At 39.2% G+C, this 15245-nt stretch overlaps 1 protein-coding gene across 1 annotated transcript in view; it reads left to right on the forward strand.

Annotated features, from left to right (window-relative positions):
• Positions 1 to 14903, forward strand: part of ptpn11a (protein tyrosine phosphatase non-receptor type 11a) — a 23057-nt gene extending 8154 nt beyond the window's left edge. Inside the window, exons 3-16 of the mRNA XM_008287349.1 lie at positions 264 to 458; positions 2320 to 2512; positions 3828 to 3947; positions 4034 to 4147; positions 5470 to 5566; positions 5673 to 5770; positions 5965 to 6123; positions 7531 to 7662; positions 7911 to 8065; positions 8185 to 8252; positions 9010 to 9161; positions 9242 to 9360; positions 9464 to 9569; positions 11048 to 14903. Coding sequence (XP_008285571.1) covers positions 264 to 458; positions 2320 to 2512; positions 3828 to 3947; positions 4034 to 4147; positions 5470 to 5566; positions 5673 to 5770; positions 5965 to 6123; positions 7531 to 7662; positions 7911 to 8065; positions 8185 to 8252; positions 9010 to 9161; positions 9242 to 9360; positions 9464 to 9533 — 1672 coding nt within the window. The 3' untranslated portion in view covers positions 9534 to 9569; positions 11048 to 14903. The remainder of the gene's footprint in view (positions 1 to 263; positions 459 to 2319; positions 2513 to 3827; positions 3948 to 4033; positions 4148 to 5469; positions 5567 to 5672; positions 5771 to 5964; positions 6124 to 7530; positions 7663 to 7910; positions 8066 to 8184; positions 8253 to 9009; positions 9162 to 9241; positions 9361 to 9463; positions 9570 to 11047) is intronic.
• The last annotated feature ends 342 nt before the right edge of the window (positions 14904 to 15245 follow it).

Raw genomic sequence — 15245 nt, forward strand, 5'->3', positions numbered from 1 at the left:
GTGGACTCACTGTGACTTGGTGGCATTGGTTGAATTGGAGGTAATTTTAAAACATTAAATACAAGGCCAATTTAAAAAAAAAAGTTTATTTCAATTGATCTAATTTATTGTATTAAAAGGGCTACGTTTACTGCTGATGTGCAGTTTACACAGCAGTCCAGTCTTATAGACAACAGAACTTTTTGTTGATTCTGTGTCCTGATAATAATGATGATGATGATGATAATTGCAGCCTTTTACTAAACGACTTTGCTTTCATGCAGGCGAAATGGAGCCGTCACCCATATTAAGATCCAGAACACAGGAGACTTCTATGACCTTTACGGTGGGGAGAAGTTTGCAACTCTGGCAGAGCTGGTGCAGTATTACATGGAGCATCATGGGCAACTCAAAGAGAAAAACGGAGACGTCATCGAGCTCAAGTATCCACTAAACTGTGCAGACCCCACCTCAGAGAGGTGAGTGCTCACACAGATAGTATGTTTTGTGCCAGAACGTGAGATTCAGACAGTATTTTCTTTATATGTGCTTTTTAATTTGTTTATCACAGGTTCAGTACTCGTCGGTTCAAAAGGCTGAATGTCGCGATTTTCTCGACACGTTTTGTAAATTTGCATTGTTGTTTTTGTTTCTTAGCTAAACACAAGTTTCTATCAGAAAAATATGCTGAGCACAATTCAAACTGATTTGATTTTAGTTTCTTACCTAAATATGACATATCACGAACAAGAAATGGGATTTTTCTTGCTCTAAAAAGAGAAACTGACTATGTAGTGCTTTTTGATCCTCTGGTAAAAAAAAAAAAATTCTCATTACATTCATCCACAGTGTAGTTTTTCTGAATAAAACATCCTAGTTTCACCTGTAGATACTGGTTATTTAAAAAAATATTTTTGCCCTTTACAAATGAAATGTGAGTATATGTGCTCAGGCTCACCTGAAATAAAGAGGGCCTCTGCTGACAGACCTTTAGAAGTCATATAGAAAAGCCACGTACTTAATGAGTGACGCAATTGTTTGAACCATTATTGATTGTGAAGTGAGACACGTCAATCAGCAGATGATTCATCAGATCTAGTATTCACGTTGCAGGAATTACTCAGTGGGACATTGTGGTGTTGGGGAAAAAGAAAGGATGAGCACCAGTCTGAAATGAATTTGATAATCACCAGCTGACATCACAGCGTCAGACCACCACCACTAACAAATTTCCTGTGGGAATCCCTGGAAATTAGGCAGACGTCAATCTCTGGCAATTGTTTATTTGGTTTATTGTGTTGTTGCAGGATTCCCTTCAGGAAGTGCTTTTGCTAAGCTCATAAATCAAACACATCTTGTTTGATGGTCAGTTTAGTTTGTGAATTATAGATTGAATGCGCTAAATATCTCTGAAGTCCAGCCTCAGCTGTTTCTTTCCCTGAGGGTTAATGTTGTTTTTTTATTAGTATTCATTTAAAAAGGCTCGAGGAGATGGCTCACCGCTATTATAAAACAATGTGTTCTAAACTGTATCACATCTTTCTCAAATTTAAAATGAAAAGTGAAATGAAAATAAAAATTTTACACAATTCACTTCAGCGTATAATTTAGACTGGCGGCTTGAAACATGTTGGTGCATTTACTCCTTCTACTACTGCAACTAATGATTATTTTTTAGAAATGCTTAAAGAATTAATTATTTTCTGAATTAATCGTTTTAAGTAAGTCTTAATAAAGTGTCTGTAAGAGGCCAATATAATGTGTCCACACAGCTTGTTTGGCCTATCTGAATTACTATCTATTTCCTTTTTTTTCCCACCCCCACAATGATTGCTTTAACTGCTCCACTGCTGCCTCCTGAAAGAGAAAGTAAAAGAGATGTTTAATAATTGACCAAGATGCTGACACTCACAGGAGATGTGTCCTTGGAAGGATCTTAGACGTTGTATTTCCCTAAAAACAGTCGTCACATAAAGTACAAATGAGTTTATTACTCAAACACTGAAGTGCAAGATTGAAGCCAGATTTTATATGTACTCCAGAACTTTGAGAAATCTGGGCACAGATGCTCTTATGCACCACACTATGGCAATTTATGCCTCTCATCTGAAATGTATTACTTTTGCACGAAATTCTGAACATTTTCGAATACACTTAAACTCTAATGAAAGGGTTTTGATTCAGTTTCTTTCATTTTTAATCAGCTGTGCTTACTTTATGCAAACAGATGATGTCATTAAAGTAAAAAGGTGCAAGTTTATTCCGATTACCACATGAGGTCAGAAGCAGATGTTTGATGATGCAAAGTTTATTATTATACTGTTGCGTGTCTTTTCGCAGATGGTTCCACGGACATCTGTCGGGCCGAGAGGCTGAAAAGCTGCTGACGGAGAAAGGCAAGAACGGCAGCTTCCTGGTGAGAGAGAGCCAGAGCCACCCGGGGGATTTTGTCCTGTCAGTCCGCACTGGGGATGACAAGACGGACAGCAGCGACAGCAAACCCAAAGTCACTCATGTCATGATCCGCTGCCAGGTAAACACACTCCGCAGCTCCTTGGTTTCATCACAGTTTTGACAAATACACATTTTAAATTGTCACAGTAGGGAGAGTTTAGATGTATAACTGACGGCTGCGTAGCACTTCAGCCTTCTTCCATCATGAGATGCGTCACAGACATTATCAGTCCATTAAAATGACAACATTCAGACACAGGTCAGCATTTCCTTTAATGTTCCTCACAACTTCATTCAGACATGACCCCCACATAATATATAATAATAACATAGTAATGCAATAACAAACAAAAGACCAAATCTACACTAATAGCAGCTTAGCAAATGGTCTAAATTACAAAGAAGTTAGTTTATTTATGATTCTAAACTCTGAATACTCTGCATGTGTAATGATAATTTAAGTGCTACTCAGTTAGGGACAGTTAAAGAATAGTGTAACCTGCTGTTAGACATGAAGACAGGATGGATCAGGATCTGAGATAACTTAGAATTATAACTAATTAATAGTTGCTGCTGTTGCTAATTGCAGAAATGCGTGTGACTGTTTTGCTTTGAAGATGCTCATGGATCCTGTTGCTGTCCGATCCTACAGGTCTTCAATAAACTCAGAGGAAAAACTGTCACTGTAATGTTTTTGAAGAAATATTGGTGCTGAAATGTGGTGAAGAGTTGCAGTTCAACACATTAGAGATACTGAACTTTAAACTTCATTCATTTAAACTTGATATTGAAGAAGTGCATCTAGGTCTGACCCATAATGAAGCATATAACTTTAGTTGTGGCAAAATCAAGGTGAAATTAATGTTATTGATGGACGAGTCTTTGTAATAAATATAATAGGCTGATCTGTTTTCTAATCTGGGTTCTATTAACTGCAGGACCAGCAGCGTAAAATGATTTTAGCAGTTAATCAGGACTAAACATAACAACATATATATGCATTTTTTAACTGAATGCATGTAGGTTCTCATAGTGAGGCAACCCGTACAGTGTGTAGTACTGTAATTGCACTACACGGCTTCATGGGTGTGGTGGGATTAGTCGGATCGAGCACTAAGAATCTTTGTTGCTTATGGAGAATCGTTAGCAAGCTAATTGGTCAAAGATTGATGCTTCTTACAGCTGATTTTATATCCAAACCCTCATCAGAACCTTGTCCACAGCAGGTTAGCTGTGCAGCATCAGTTGCCATGGTGATCTAGCAGGTTAAAAGAGAGCCATGTTCGTGGCATTGAAAACTGTGGATTTAGGCTGCGTGGTAGCCTGTTATTTTCCTTCATAGTACAGCCCTCTGTGGCGACGAGCTGCTCATGTGTCTGTATTTTCTTTCTCAGCATGACCTGAAGTACGACGTGGGCGGAGGGGAGAAGTTCGACTCTCTCACAGATTTGGTAGAGCACTACAAAAAGAACCCCATGGTAGAAACTCTGGGCACCGTGCTTCAGCTCAAACAGGTTTGTCCCACTTCTGTTTGTCTGCAAAGCATCCAACCGTAAACTGACAATGACTGTCCTGACTCCTGCTCTTCTCTTCTCTGCAGCCCCTGAACACTACTCGTATTAACGCAGCAGAGATTGAAAGTCGAGTTAGGGAGCTGAGCAAACTAGCAGAGGCGACAGACAAGGTCAAACAGGGCTTCTGGGAAGAATTTGAGGTAAGTAGTTGTGTTTATGTGCTACAGTACTTTCATTTTTTAGTCACTTTTATGAACAAAACACTTGAGACTCAACTTTTCTCTTGAGATTTTGGCAGCTTAATGCTCAGTAAATTCTCATGTGTTGTTAAAGTTTTGATGTTTTGGTGAGTTTTTAAATGCTTATATGTGGTCTTAATTGTACACATGATAAATCATTTTGTAGTTAAAATACAAGGAAGCTTGGACTCTATGAATATTTTATATTAATATTAAAATAAAAAAACTGTTCTATTTCAACTTCCAGTTTACATTTAGAGTATGTAACCTATAAGGTGCTAATAAATATATTTATGGGACTAAGATTTGCAGCATGTAGGTCTTAATTTAGGTTAATGAGCAGCTTGTTATGTATGTAAACAAACTGTCCAGATACCAGGCTGGCACTACAGAAAGGGTTATCACACTAAAGACATGCAGCTTATTAGATCCTGTAAATGTGATGCGAGTCATCCACGTTCTCATGTCTAAAAAAAGTCCCTCAGCCACTTTCACATAAAAGTTGTGAACCTGTAATGTTTCTGTAACACTTGCTATAGTATTGTGCCACTATCTGTACATATCCTGCTGTGCCTGAGTAAAACAAACATTGACGTAACAGGCGCTTCTCTCTGAATGACTACAAGGCTTCACGTGAACAGATAGATGACTTTGGTGCAGTTCATTTGAACAACAATGAATGAGTGTTTATGTAAGTGTGTGTGTGTGTGCGCGCATATGTACACATGCATAGAAATTTTAGCTGATGAGTCAGGGAAAAGATGTATGTTTTTATTTAGATGAAGTTCAGATTCAGTTGCTCATTCGAGGTGGGCAAAATTCAAGGAAAAAGGCTGCACTGGAATAATACAGCAATGCAGCACATTGATTTCATGGAATACTCTTGTCTTGATAATCAGGCAGTGACACAGATAAGCCTGTTACCTTCCATGCTTTTTATTGCCTGCTTCCCTTCCTGCTTTGCCTACAGGAGCTGTGTTGCTTTCATACCAGCTTTGTGTGACTGTTGTTGTCAGGTTTAGTGAAGCCAGATAACGATAAGTTACCCTTGATTTGTTAAAATTGCTTTGTAGTACAGGCATCAGGTGGGTTTCAGGCCACTTTGGTCCAAACAATCCCCGATACGGTTTTACTGAAACATGAACGCAGCACAGAGCAAGTATAGTTGTGAGATATAGGTCATAAAAACTTTCCAGGAAGGTTGTGACCTTATCCGTGTGACCAAGAGAACTCAGTGAAATGTGTTGAAATGTGCCTTTCCTCCTTGTGTTTTTTTCATTCAGACCTTGCAACAACAAGAGTGCAAGCTGCTCTACAGTCGCAAAGAGGGCCAGAGACCAGAGAACAAAAACAAGAACAGATACAAGAACATTCTTCCTTGTGAGAATCCCCAGCAGCTCTTTGAATCTCACTTTAACGGTTCAGGGATCTTTTGAAGAGGATTTTGAAACGCAACCAACTGTACTGTTTTTGTTTCTGTTTCTAGTCGACCACACACGTGTGGTGCTGAATGATGGGGACCCAAATGAGCCAGGCTCTGACTACATCAACGCCAATATCATCATGGTAGTATCTGCTGTCATGGTAAACTCACTTCATCCTCAGGGGACACACACATACTCGCACACACACACACACACACACACACAAATATGTAGATGAATTTGTATGTAGACATTCATTGTGCAGTGGACCAGCATGTGTGGTCAGTCAGTTTGTGCTCTGGTTTGTTGTGTTGGGCACTGAGCTGACCATGTGTAACGTGTCTGTGTGTGCAGCCGGAGCTGGACTCAAAGTGCAACAGTACCAAGGTGAAGAAGAGCTACATTGCCACTCAGGGCTGTCTGCAGAACACAATCAGTGATTTCTGGAGGATGGTTTTTCAGGAAAACTCTCGAGTCATTGTCATGACCACCAAGGAGGTGGAGAGAGGGAAGGTAAGCTAAACGAGTAGAACCAAACTGTATTGATTTATTGGGTTAATTAATGAATTTGTTTCATGCAAATCCAAGAGCAACTGTGTTGTCTAAGGATATGTTGTAAAGTAGTTTTGTACTGTAATAATTGCTGAAGTTAACCAAGTAAATTCTTGTGCAGAAAAAGTAAGTAGTAGTAAGTCAGATAAAATAGGACGAGAATAGGAAAATAAGAAACAATACTGAGTAATATTGACCATGAAATTGAATTACTGGACATGAAATGGTGCACTGCCAGCAATGAGCAAGTATTAAATATTCATTTTCTGATTATTATAAGGTATTAACAATATATGCATGAGACCTTTTGGAAATACAACTTTCTTTTAGCGAAATGTTAAAATCTAAAATATAACCAACTCAACAGCTAAATGTATTTTTCTGCAGGTTGCAAAACAATTGATATCGAATACACTTTAAGAAAACAATAAGTGTTTGTGTCTTTTAGAGCCTGTCAAATCAAATAATGTGTTTTTTATATAGCATGTTATTTTATATGCGATTATAGGACAGGAAACAACAAAAATGTGTACAAGAAAAGTTTGTTAACATTTAATACATAAAACAAAACAGGATAACTACTTGTAAGTTGAAAGTCTATAATCAAATACATACACAATGCTGAAATGATACATAAGACCACTAACACCAATCAAACGGCACTGAAAACATGTACAGCTTGTGATTTTTCTTGTGGGTGTCAAAGGAGGAGGAACATTCGATTGAAAGAGGAAGGCAAAACTTTTGAGTTGCTGCAATGAATTCCTATACACCCATTCATATATGCTCTTAAATGATCGTAATATTTTAATAATACCGGGACAGAGAGTGAAACAATAAAACTTTTATTTCCTGTTAATCAAATTTATGTTAGTTTTCTTTTACAAACTAGTTAAAATTGATCCGAAAGCTAAGAGTATGTTTTGTTGGTAGATACTGCAGAAGATGAATTAAAACACAGAGTGCAGTATTGACAGATTTAACAACAAAATCTGAAAATTTATCTCAGAATTTTTTGTCAGCTTTACTGCTTTTGTAGCTGCTGCACTTTGCCTTTGAAGGGCAGTGTAGTTTGAGCCAGCCTGACCACTAGCTGGGTATAAGGTGCCCTCTTGTGGCTCAACACAATATAACTGCTACTGATTGTACAAGTTATTGGGTTGGAATGCCGTCAGTATGTCTCACTCTAGTATATAACAACAAAACCAGTATACCAGCACATATGTAGACATTGCATTAATATATTTCCAGGCAGGAAGCTGCAATTTATTTTACTATTTTTATTCACACATTAACAGTACAACACCACATTTTATTGTGTAAATCAAATCATCATTGGACAAAGTGAGTGTAATTGTGTTTCAACAGAGCAAGTGTGTGAAGTACTGGCCAGACATGTCGGCTCTGAAGGAGTATGGAGCCATGCGTGTTCGCAATGTCAGAGAGACGGCTGCACACGACTACATCCTAAGAGAACTGAAGCTGTCCAAAGTGGGCCAAGTAAGTTGTGGTGTTGTGTATATACAATACGGTGCTAAAGGTACACTAGAATACTTGATGCCTTGAATAGTTTGTATTTATTAATTAATGTAATTGAAAGAGCAGTAAAGGGTAAAAGTAGAAAACCTTTCTTAAACAAAAAATGTCATTTTAGATTGTAATAGAAGCATAAAGGCCTCATGTTTCTGCACAGAGGTTGTGATTATATATTTTATTGAAGTGTTTGCTATTATAAAATGTGTTATCAGGGGAACACAGAACGTACAGTTTGGCAGTACCACTTCAGGGCCTGGCCGGACCACGGAGTCCCCACTGACCCAGGTGGTGTACTCGACTTCTTGGAGGAGGTCAACCTGAAACAGGAGAGCATTCTGGACGCTGGGCCTATAGCGGTACACTGCAGGTACACACACACACACACACACTGAAAAAAGTTCATAAACAATCCATAAATCCTCTCTAACAGACATTCACACTGACAACAGAGGAGTTAACTTAGAGACTTTCTTCTTTGCTTTTCAGTGCAGGGATCGGGCGGACAGGAACGTTTATAGTGATTGACATCCTGATAGATGTGATCCGAGAAAAAGGTGAGTATATGCAAATCAGGGTGTGCGTTAGTGCAACACAGGGCAGCTAGCCAAAGCTCCTAGCAAGCTAACCACTCTCCCTAAACCAACATATTTATGATCCACTGGCAAGACAGAGGTTTTGTCATCTTCATGATCATTTTCTGCATGTAACCTGCTCCCGAGAGGTTTTTATTGCCTTTTGTAGCAGAAGGGATTTTGAAAGCAGGCAGATGGCAGAAGGGGAGAAACTTTGATAATAAAAAAACATCTATCTAAATGGATCTCTTGAATTTAGGTAAATATTTTCATACATTTAGACTGAGGTTAGGACCATTTACCTAATTAACACAGAGGCCATGAAATAAAGAAATGTAGAAAAAAATGTCCTTTTTTATTTGTATATTACTTATACATACTTAAATCACTTTTCATCCTCCATATAGGCAGACTATTGTGTCCTCTATTTTCTCCAAAAAAGCAAAAGAAACCCCCCAAAAACAGCTAACTACAGGATCTATGAAGCCTTTTAAAATAGGCAAATATTAATTTTAGCAAAAAGCCACAACACCTAAATTAGTTTGTTTGTCTGGCTTCAGATCAAATTTCTGAATTTATATTACAAGCAATTATGGCTATGTACATCTGGGAATCGCTGGCAACAGTGGCATACTGTGAATGTACTTTTTTTTAAGGTTTCAAATGTTGTTCTGTGTGGTATGAAAGGCCTTAAATCTAATGCTGCAGAATCCTTGAAAATGTTGCTTTCCTTTTTCAGGGGTGGACTGTGACATCGACGTGCCAAAGACCATCCAGATGGTTCGGTCTCAGCGCTCAGGGATGGTGCAGACCGAGGCGCAATACAGATTCATCTATATGGCTGTGCAGCACTACATAGAAACATTGCAGAGGCGCATAGAGGAGGAGCAGGTGTGCAGCACGCAACGCCTCACTTTTACATGTTTCATCCTGTTCCTGTCTGTAACCTGGCTCTGCTTTCTTCTCTGCAGAAAAGTAAAATTAAAGGGCGCGAGTACACCAACATTAAGTACTCTTTGTCCGACCTGACCGGAGGAGAGCAGAGCCCTTTGCCTCCTTGCACTCCGATTCCAACTCCCACCTGCACAGAGTGAGTGGTGCTGAGAGTGAATACAGTGTGTTTAACTGTAATTAAAATCATTTTGAGAAAGCATTGTCAGTAGTTTCTCACGCAAGTATGTGTTTGTCGTCAGGATGAGGGAGGACAGCTCCAGAGTATATGAGAACGTGGGCCTGATGCAGCAGCAAAAAAGCTTCAGATGAGACTCACCTTTGACGCCAGCGCTCTATCAGTTCCAGGTAAATACAGTAATCAGAACACAGAAGAAACAATAATATACTGTCAATTCTCACATGTATACTTTCATTCAAATAATGTAGAGACGGAAAGTAGTTACAGCTGTGACTCCATAATCCGACCCTTAAAATCTAAAACCTTGCTATCCGACAGGTTTTTAGGAAAAACAAACGGAACCCATAAAAAATAGCCTTAACATACCGACAGCCTTGGATTCCGACTCGGACATGACATTTTATGTCACTAATAAGGATAACGGTGTATTATCTGACTTAATCCGACAGATCGGCTCCATTCAGACTGCAGGACTTAATGCTCACATTTCCATTTAAATGCGACTTGTATGTGATCTGCTGTGTGAACTTCATACGACCCTAAAGTGTCCCGCATGTGCAGAAGAGGACACAATGACGTCACACACAGTGAATGTGCTCAGTGTTTACAGAGAAGTAAACATGGGTGGTAACGGTGGAGCGTATCTTACCCACCACTCCCCCGGCGCCGCCGCCACCGATGGTGGAAACAGAACTGTGACCGCTAACTAAACTGCCATCAGCAGCCGAGTACTGCCTGAATGTGCACAATCGCACCGGTCAATTAGTCGTGAAATCCAGCAATGCGTAGTGTCCTAACAATACACCAGTTATTATAACAACTATAAACAATAAATATTAACAACAAATGACCCTTCAAGCATCAAGCCCTCCTTATATCTCAACTTCCGTCTTGACAATCCGACAGCTTTGCGATCCGACATAAAAGAAGGTTTTAGTGTTGGATTATGGAGTCACAACTGTACATAAATGTCACCTTGGTACAGAGCTAAAGGAAAAATAGATTTTTTTTGCAGATAGACAAAGTTTTGAATGAATTACACTTTCTTAGTAAGTTGGTATGAACATTGTTAGACAGAAATCTGAGCTAATGAACCAGATTTAGCTTCAATCCACTTTTCATCAGGCCACGGTTAAAACAGGTTGACAAAGTGCCACTAAGACAACAAACAAGACAGAAGACAAAATGCACACTGTAGTACATCAGACAAACAGGAAGTCGGCAAGTGTATTGTTGATGAATCACTAGTTACACAGTTTAATTTGTCTTTAAGGTTGGTGCTGGAGCTTCAACTCTTTGATTTGTCTGGTCAGGTGATGAGTTGTGGCTTTTAAAGAGAATGATAACTGTTCAAATGCAGTTTGACTAACATTTACAGCAACTTTTAGTTTCCTGAATGAAAGCAGATATAGTCACGCAACGGAGCCAAAATTATTTACACGTTTTGATATAATCTTAAATTCTCAAAGCTCAGTTGGTTCTCCAGTGTTGTGCATTTCTGATACAGACTTGGCTTTTCATCCAGTGTTTGTAAGCATGTGAAAGCAAGAATACAATATGTAAAAATATTAGGCTAATACTAGGAGTAAACATCTGTCTTCACCTTCACCTTCAACTTTCCTAACTACACATTTGTCCTTTTCAGGATCTTGATACCTGACAGTTTTTCGCCAGCCACACCTTGACGCCTGAGACTTGACCGTAATGACATGGAACAATGGGGAAAAAAAACACACAAAACACAAAAACATGCGAGGGAGACCACACACCGGGGTCGTCCTCCTGTTCTCGTTTATTCTACACGAACATTTTTCCCTCTAGTTGAATTCTAAACCACTGTGATCGTCAGAAGAGCCTTTGAAAAGCCTAACATGCTAAATTCCCTACTAAACCACAGTTCGGGTTTAGCCTTTGTAAATCTCACCCCAACAAGGGCTGCCGACGGCAAGCACTCTCCTCAGAAGGAGAACGACCTAGCTAACCTTTGCTCATCTCTCATTTTTCTATGTATTTCTTTTTCTTTTCTTTTCTTTTTATTAACCAAAGGAAAGTGATGTAGATTGTTTGTAGACAGAAAAAGGCCTGTGCCAAACCCACAAGTGATTTTATCCACATTTTGCAGCCAGTTAAGAAGTTATTCGGCCTTTAAAGCAGCAGGAGACCTTATTTCCGGACAAAAGTAGGAGAAACTTCCAACAATTATTGTCTGTGTTCTAAAAAAAGTAACCGCATATTTACTATTAATTCCTAATCCACTGACTTCTAAACCTACTTTCTTTTTTTTGTGGAAGAACCACCTCAAAGAGAAACTTAATTTCTTAACTTTTTGTCTTCTAGTTCACATTGGTTTATATGCTTTGATTAGGATTCACAATGTTTGTTAGTTAATCATTCCTGAGCTCAAGCCGAATGTCCTTAATGCTGCACTTTTATTTCGCAGCATAACAGTCAAGCCTTGATTCACCTGATGGGTTTATGAATAATCTCATCCGGGGGTTCAGAGAGGAGTATCCAGGGGGCCTGCACTTCTATGTCGAAGTCTGTTGACGTATTAAGATTTCAGGGGAGTCTGTTGTGTATCTCAGTTGCAGGCATCGCCACAGATGTACGGCTGCCAAAAAAAAAACTTTTTTACTTTTTTTTTGTGCATATTACTTTTTTTTTTTTTCATTCTTTCTTGTTCTTTTTAAAGACAAATGCCTTTTGTGTACCATTGCCTATTTTGAGCACCACATGTACTTAAGTTTAAGAGTCACTGTTTAAAGAAGCAATCACACATCTCTTAGCTTTGACCTGTAGATTAGTCATTGTTGTGTTGTAGCCAGCTGGATTTAGTAGTTTATACACACACATTCACAACACACATGCACACAGGTTTATAGGGGAGTATTTTCTTGTCTTTCTGTCAGTGTTAATCAAATTTAAAGGAGCAGTTTGACATTTTTGGGGAATTTGCTCATTCACTTTCTTGCCAAGGCTGAGATGAGAAGATGGATACAATACCCACATTTATGAAGCTGCAGCCAGCAGCTGATTAACTTAGGTTGGCATCAGTCACTCATTGCCAGAACATTCTCCACAGCAGTGTGTTGGCTTTGGAGAATGGTCTAACTGCATCATTCTGCTTATAGTAGGGAGAAAAACTCTCTCTCTAGTTTGTATTTCTATAAACTCATCACAGTCATCTTGGGCATCTTGGAAAATTATGACAGGGAATTTGTTTTGCACGCAGGGAGGCGAGCGTTGCTAATTGACTGAAAGATCCAAGCAGGGCTGCCTTATTGCACAATCCAGATCTTCAGCAATACTTTACTTTTTTAGCGTGTAGGATGCTGCTCGGAGGTGGTGGTTTCCTTTTGTATCGGGGATTTTGAACCTGGTAACACACAGATGGGGAGGACAGTGCTTCGTGAAATATGTGGTGGAAATACAAGATTTATACCTGAAATCTACATCTGGGGAGTCAGACTAGTTCAGCACTAGGACCAGAAATAGGGGAGGGGGGAAACAGCTAGCCTGGCTCTGGCCAATGGTAAAATAGTAAAAGAAATGGCAGGTTCATCCTTATAGATAGCAATTGCAGAAATGTTTCACCTTTTAGAGGAGCACATAGACTTAACGTTTATCAAATGTCCTGTCTTCATCACACGCACAAGATGCTAATCAGTACATTAAAACATTCCTTCTATTCCTATTTTCAGGGCCATTCAGGAGTACCTACCCTGAAATGGGTACTTTTTTTTTTTCCCTCTCCGAAATTATCCATGAAAGAAGTTCTTTTGGAACAGTTCTTGTAATGAAAACATGCACAAAGGTTTTGGCTGTATTAAGACAGCTTTAAAGCAGTTTCTGCAATGGAAATAGTCTTTATTGTACTTATGCACAGTGGGGCTTGAGCTGATATTAACAGGATGCTCACAGTAACGGCGCTGAATTGTTGACGTTTATATGTGCTTACTGCTGCTGTCTGCGTAGACATGCTGACTTTGCTAGTTAGCACTACATGCAGTATAAACAAGAGGCGGACAGAGATGTCACTAGTTTTGCAGGTATTTACACCAGAATTTTTACCAAATGATGGCTCTAAACGACAATTTAAAGGATCATCAGAGTGATTACAATTTATCCTCAGGGGAACATAAATGTCTACAGCAGCTTTTATGGCAGTCTATCCAATAGTGGTTGAGATATTTCAGTCTGGACCAAAACGTTAGACTGACCAGCCAGTGCTGCTAGCATGGCTAAAAGTAATAGTTTTATGGCAAACTGCGTGCTTCAGCTGTTTCTTGGTCAGGGTCAGACTAGCCTTATGCTAAGCTAGGCTAATCTCCAGCTTTATATGTAAAGTACAGACATGAGAGTGGGATTGATCTTCTCAGGTTAGTCGCAGCAAGAAATTAAGGGGCGTTTTCCAAATTGTCAAACTGTTCCTTCATTTTCACAATCAGCTGCAATATTTATATTTAGGGAAGTCACTCACTCACTTATTCATTTCAAACATGTGGCCTAAGTATTTTGTTGAGAATCGCCAGCTTCTGCACATTCACTTGCCATCACTACGCCTTGAGAAACTGCAGTCTTGCGATTGAACTTGCTGACTCAGAATCTCTCGTTTGAGACAAAAGAAAGAAGCGGCTCTCCTCTTTTGCCTTGCGGGACAGTTCTCAACAACCACTGATCCAGGACTGAACAGCTTCTTTCTGTAACATTAAAAATCATGAAATCAGTGTTTTTCGGGGGCTGCTTCCTCTCACCGGAGGACTCTGCTAACACCCGGCTGCTTCACAGCAAGTGTTCTTTGAAACTTCTTCTCCCAGGTGAACGCCATCCTCTGACTGAGATCCTCTGTAGTGTGGTGTACTGTATGCAGTTTTATCGTCGAGCGGATGACTTTGTACCTGTCAAATGTTTCGTGGAGTGCTTGCTTGTGGTGTTTTGCGTCTTGTGTTGTGTGTGTGCGTGCAGGGATGAGTGTATGTGCTGTGAGAGTGCGGCTGCTGACAGCCGTATATGTTCTCAGATACTTTTTTTTTTTGTTTCCTTCCCAGATGATAAAACTGCTTTCCATTTATCATGTAAGCAATTTAGATGCATAGACGTGCCTTCTATGCATATGCCTATGTGTATGTGATAGCTATTAAAAAAAACAAACAGTGCTCTTTAGTTTCACCGCCATTCAAGAACCTGTAACACTTAAATGTGAAATCTTTCATCCTGAACATCCTGAACAAAAAAGGAAAAATGGTGATCGCAATGCAAACAAACTATATTTTTTAACATGTATATTGTACATGAGTACCAGGTAGAGGAGAATGTACTTACTAAAACATATCTACTTGCCAATAAAATATACTGTATGTATATTCCTACAGCTTTCTCCCTGTGACACAGGGAGGGACCTCTCACAAAGCTTAAGAGGTTTATTGTATGACTTTCAATGCAGTTAACCATGTTAACTTCCTCAATAACAATAAATGGCTAGCTCATGCCTCATAAAGTCACTCTCTGTTGTCTTTTTGTGAATTTGCTTGGCCACTGAATATGTGAAAAAAAAAGTGAACACAAGCAAGGATCTATGTTTACTGCAGAGAATTATCAGTTGATGAGTACGATCTGAATGTATTCATGCATGACCTGTAAGCATTAAAGTATTCTCTAGATTATTAGTGCTGACTTAAGTTGAAATGTTGATGATATAGTTGACACTTAAACAGATGGGTAAAAAGAACTGAAATGTTGAAGTTAATGAGTGTTTAATAGCTCTCCTGTTGCCATGAGGCCACAATTTTTAACAGCACATTAAGGAAGTTGTATGTTTTGATTGGCTAAATGAGGTTCAGAGT

The sequence above is a fragment of the Stegastes partitus genome, unplaced genomic scaffold (assembly GCF_000690725.1).
Source record: "Stegastes partitus isolate 25-593 unplaced genomic scaffold, Stegastes_partitus-1.0.2 Scaffold496, whole genome shotgun sequence".
Lineage (NCBI taxonomy): Eukaryota > Metazoa > Chordata > Actinopteri > Pomacentridae > Stegastes > Stegastes partitus.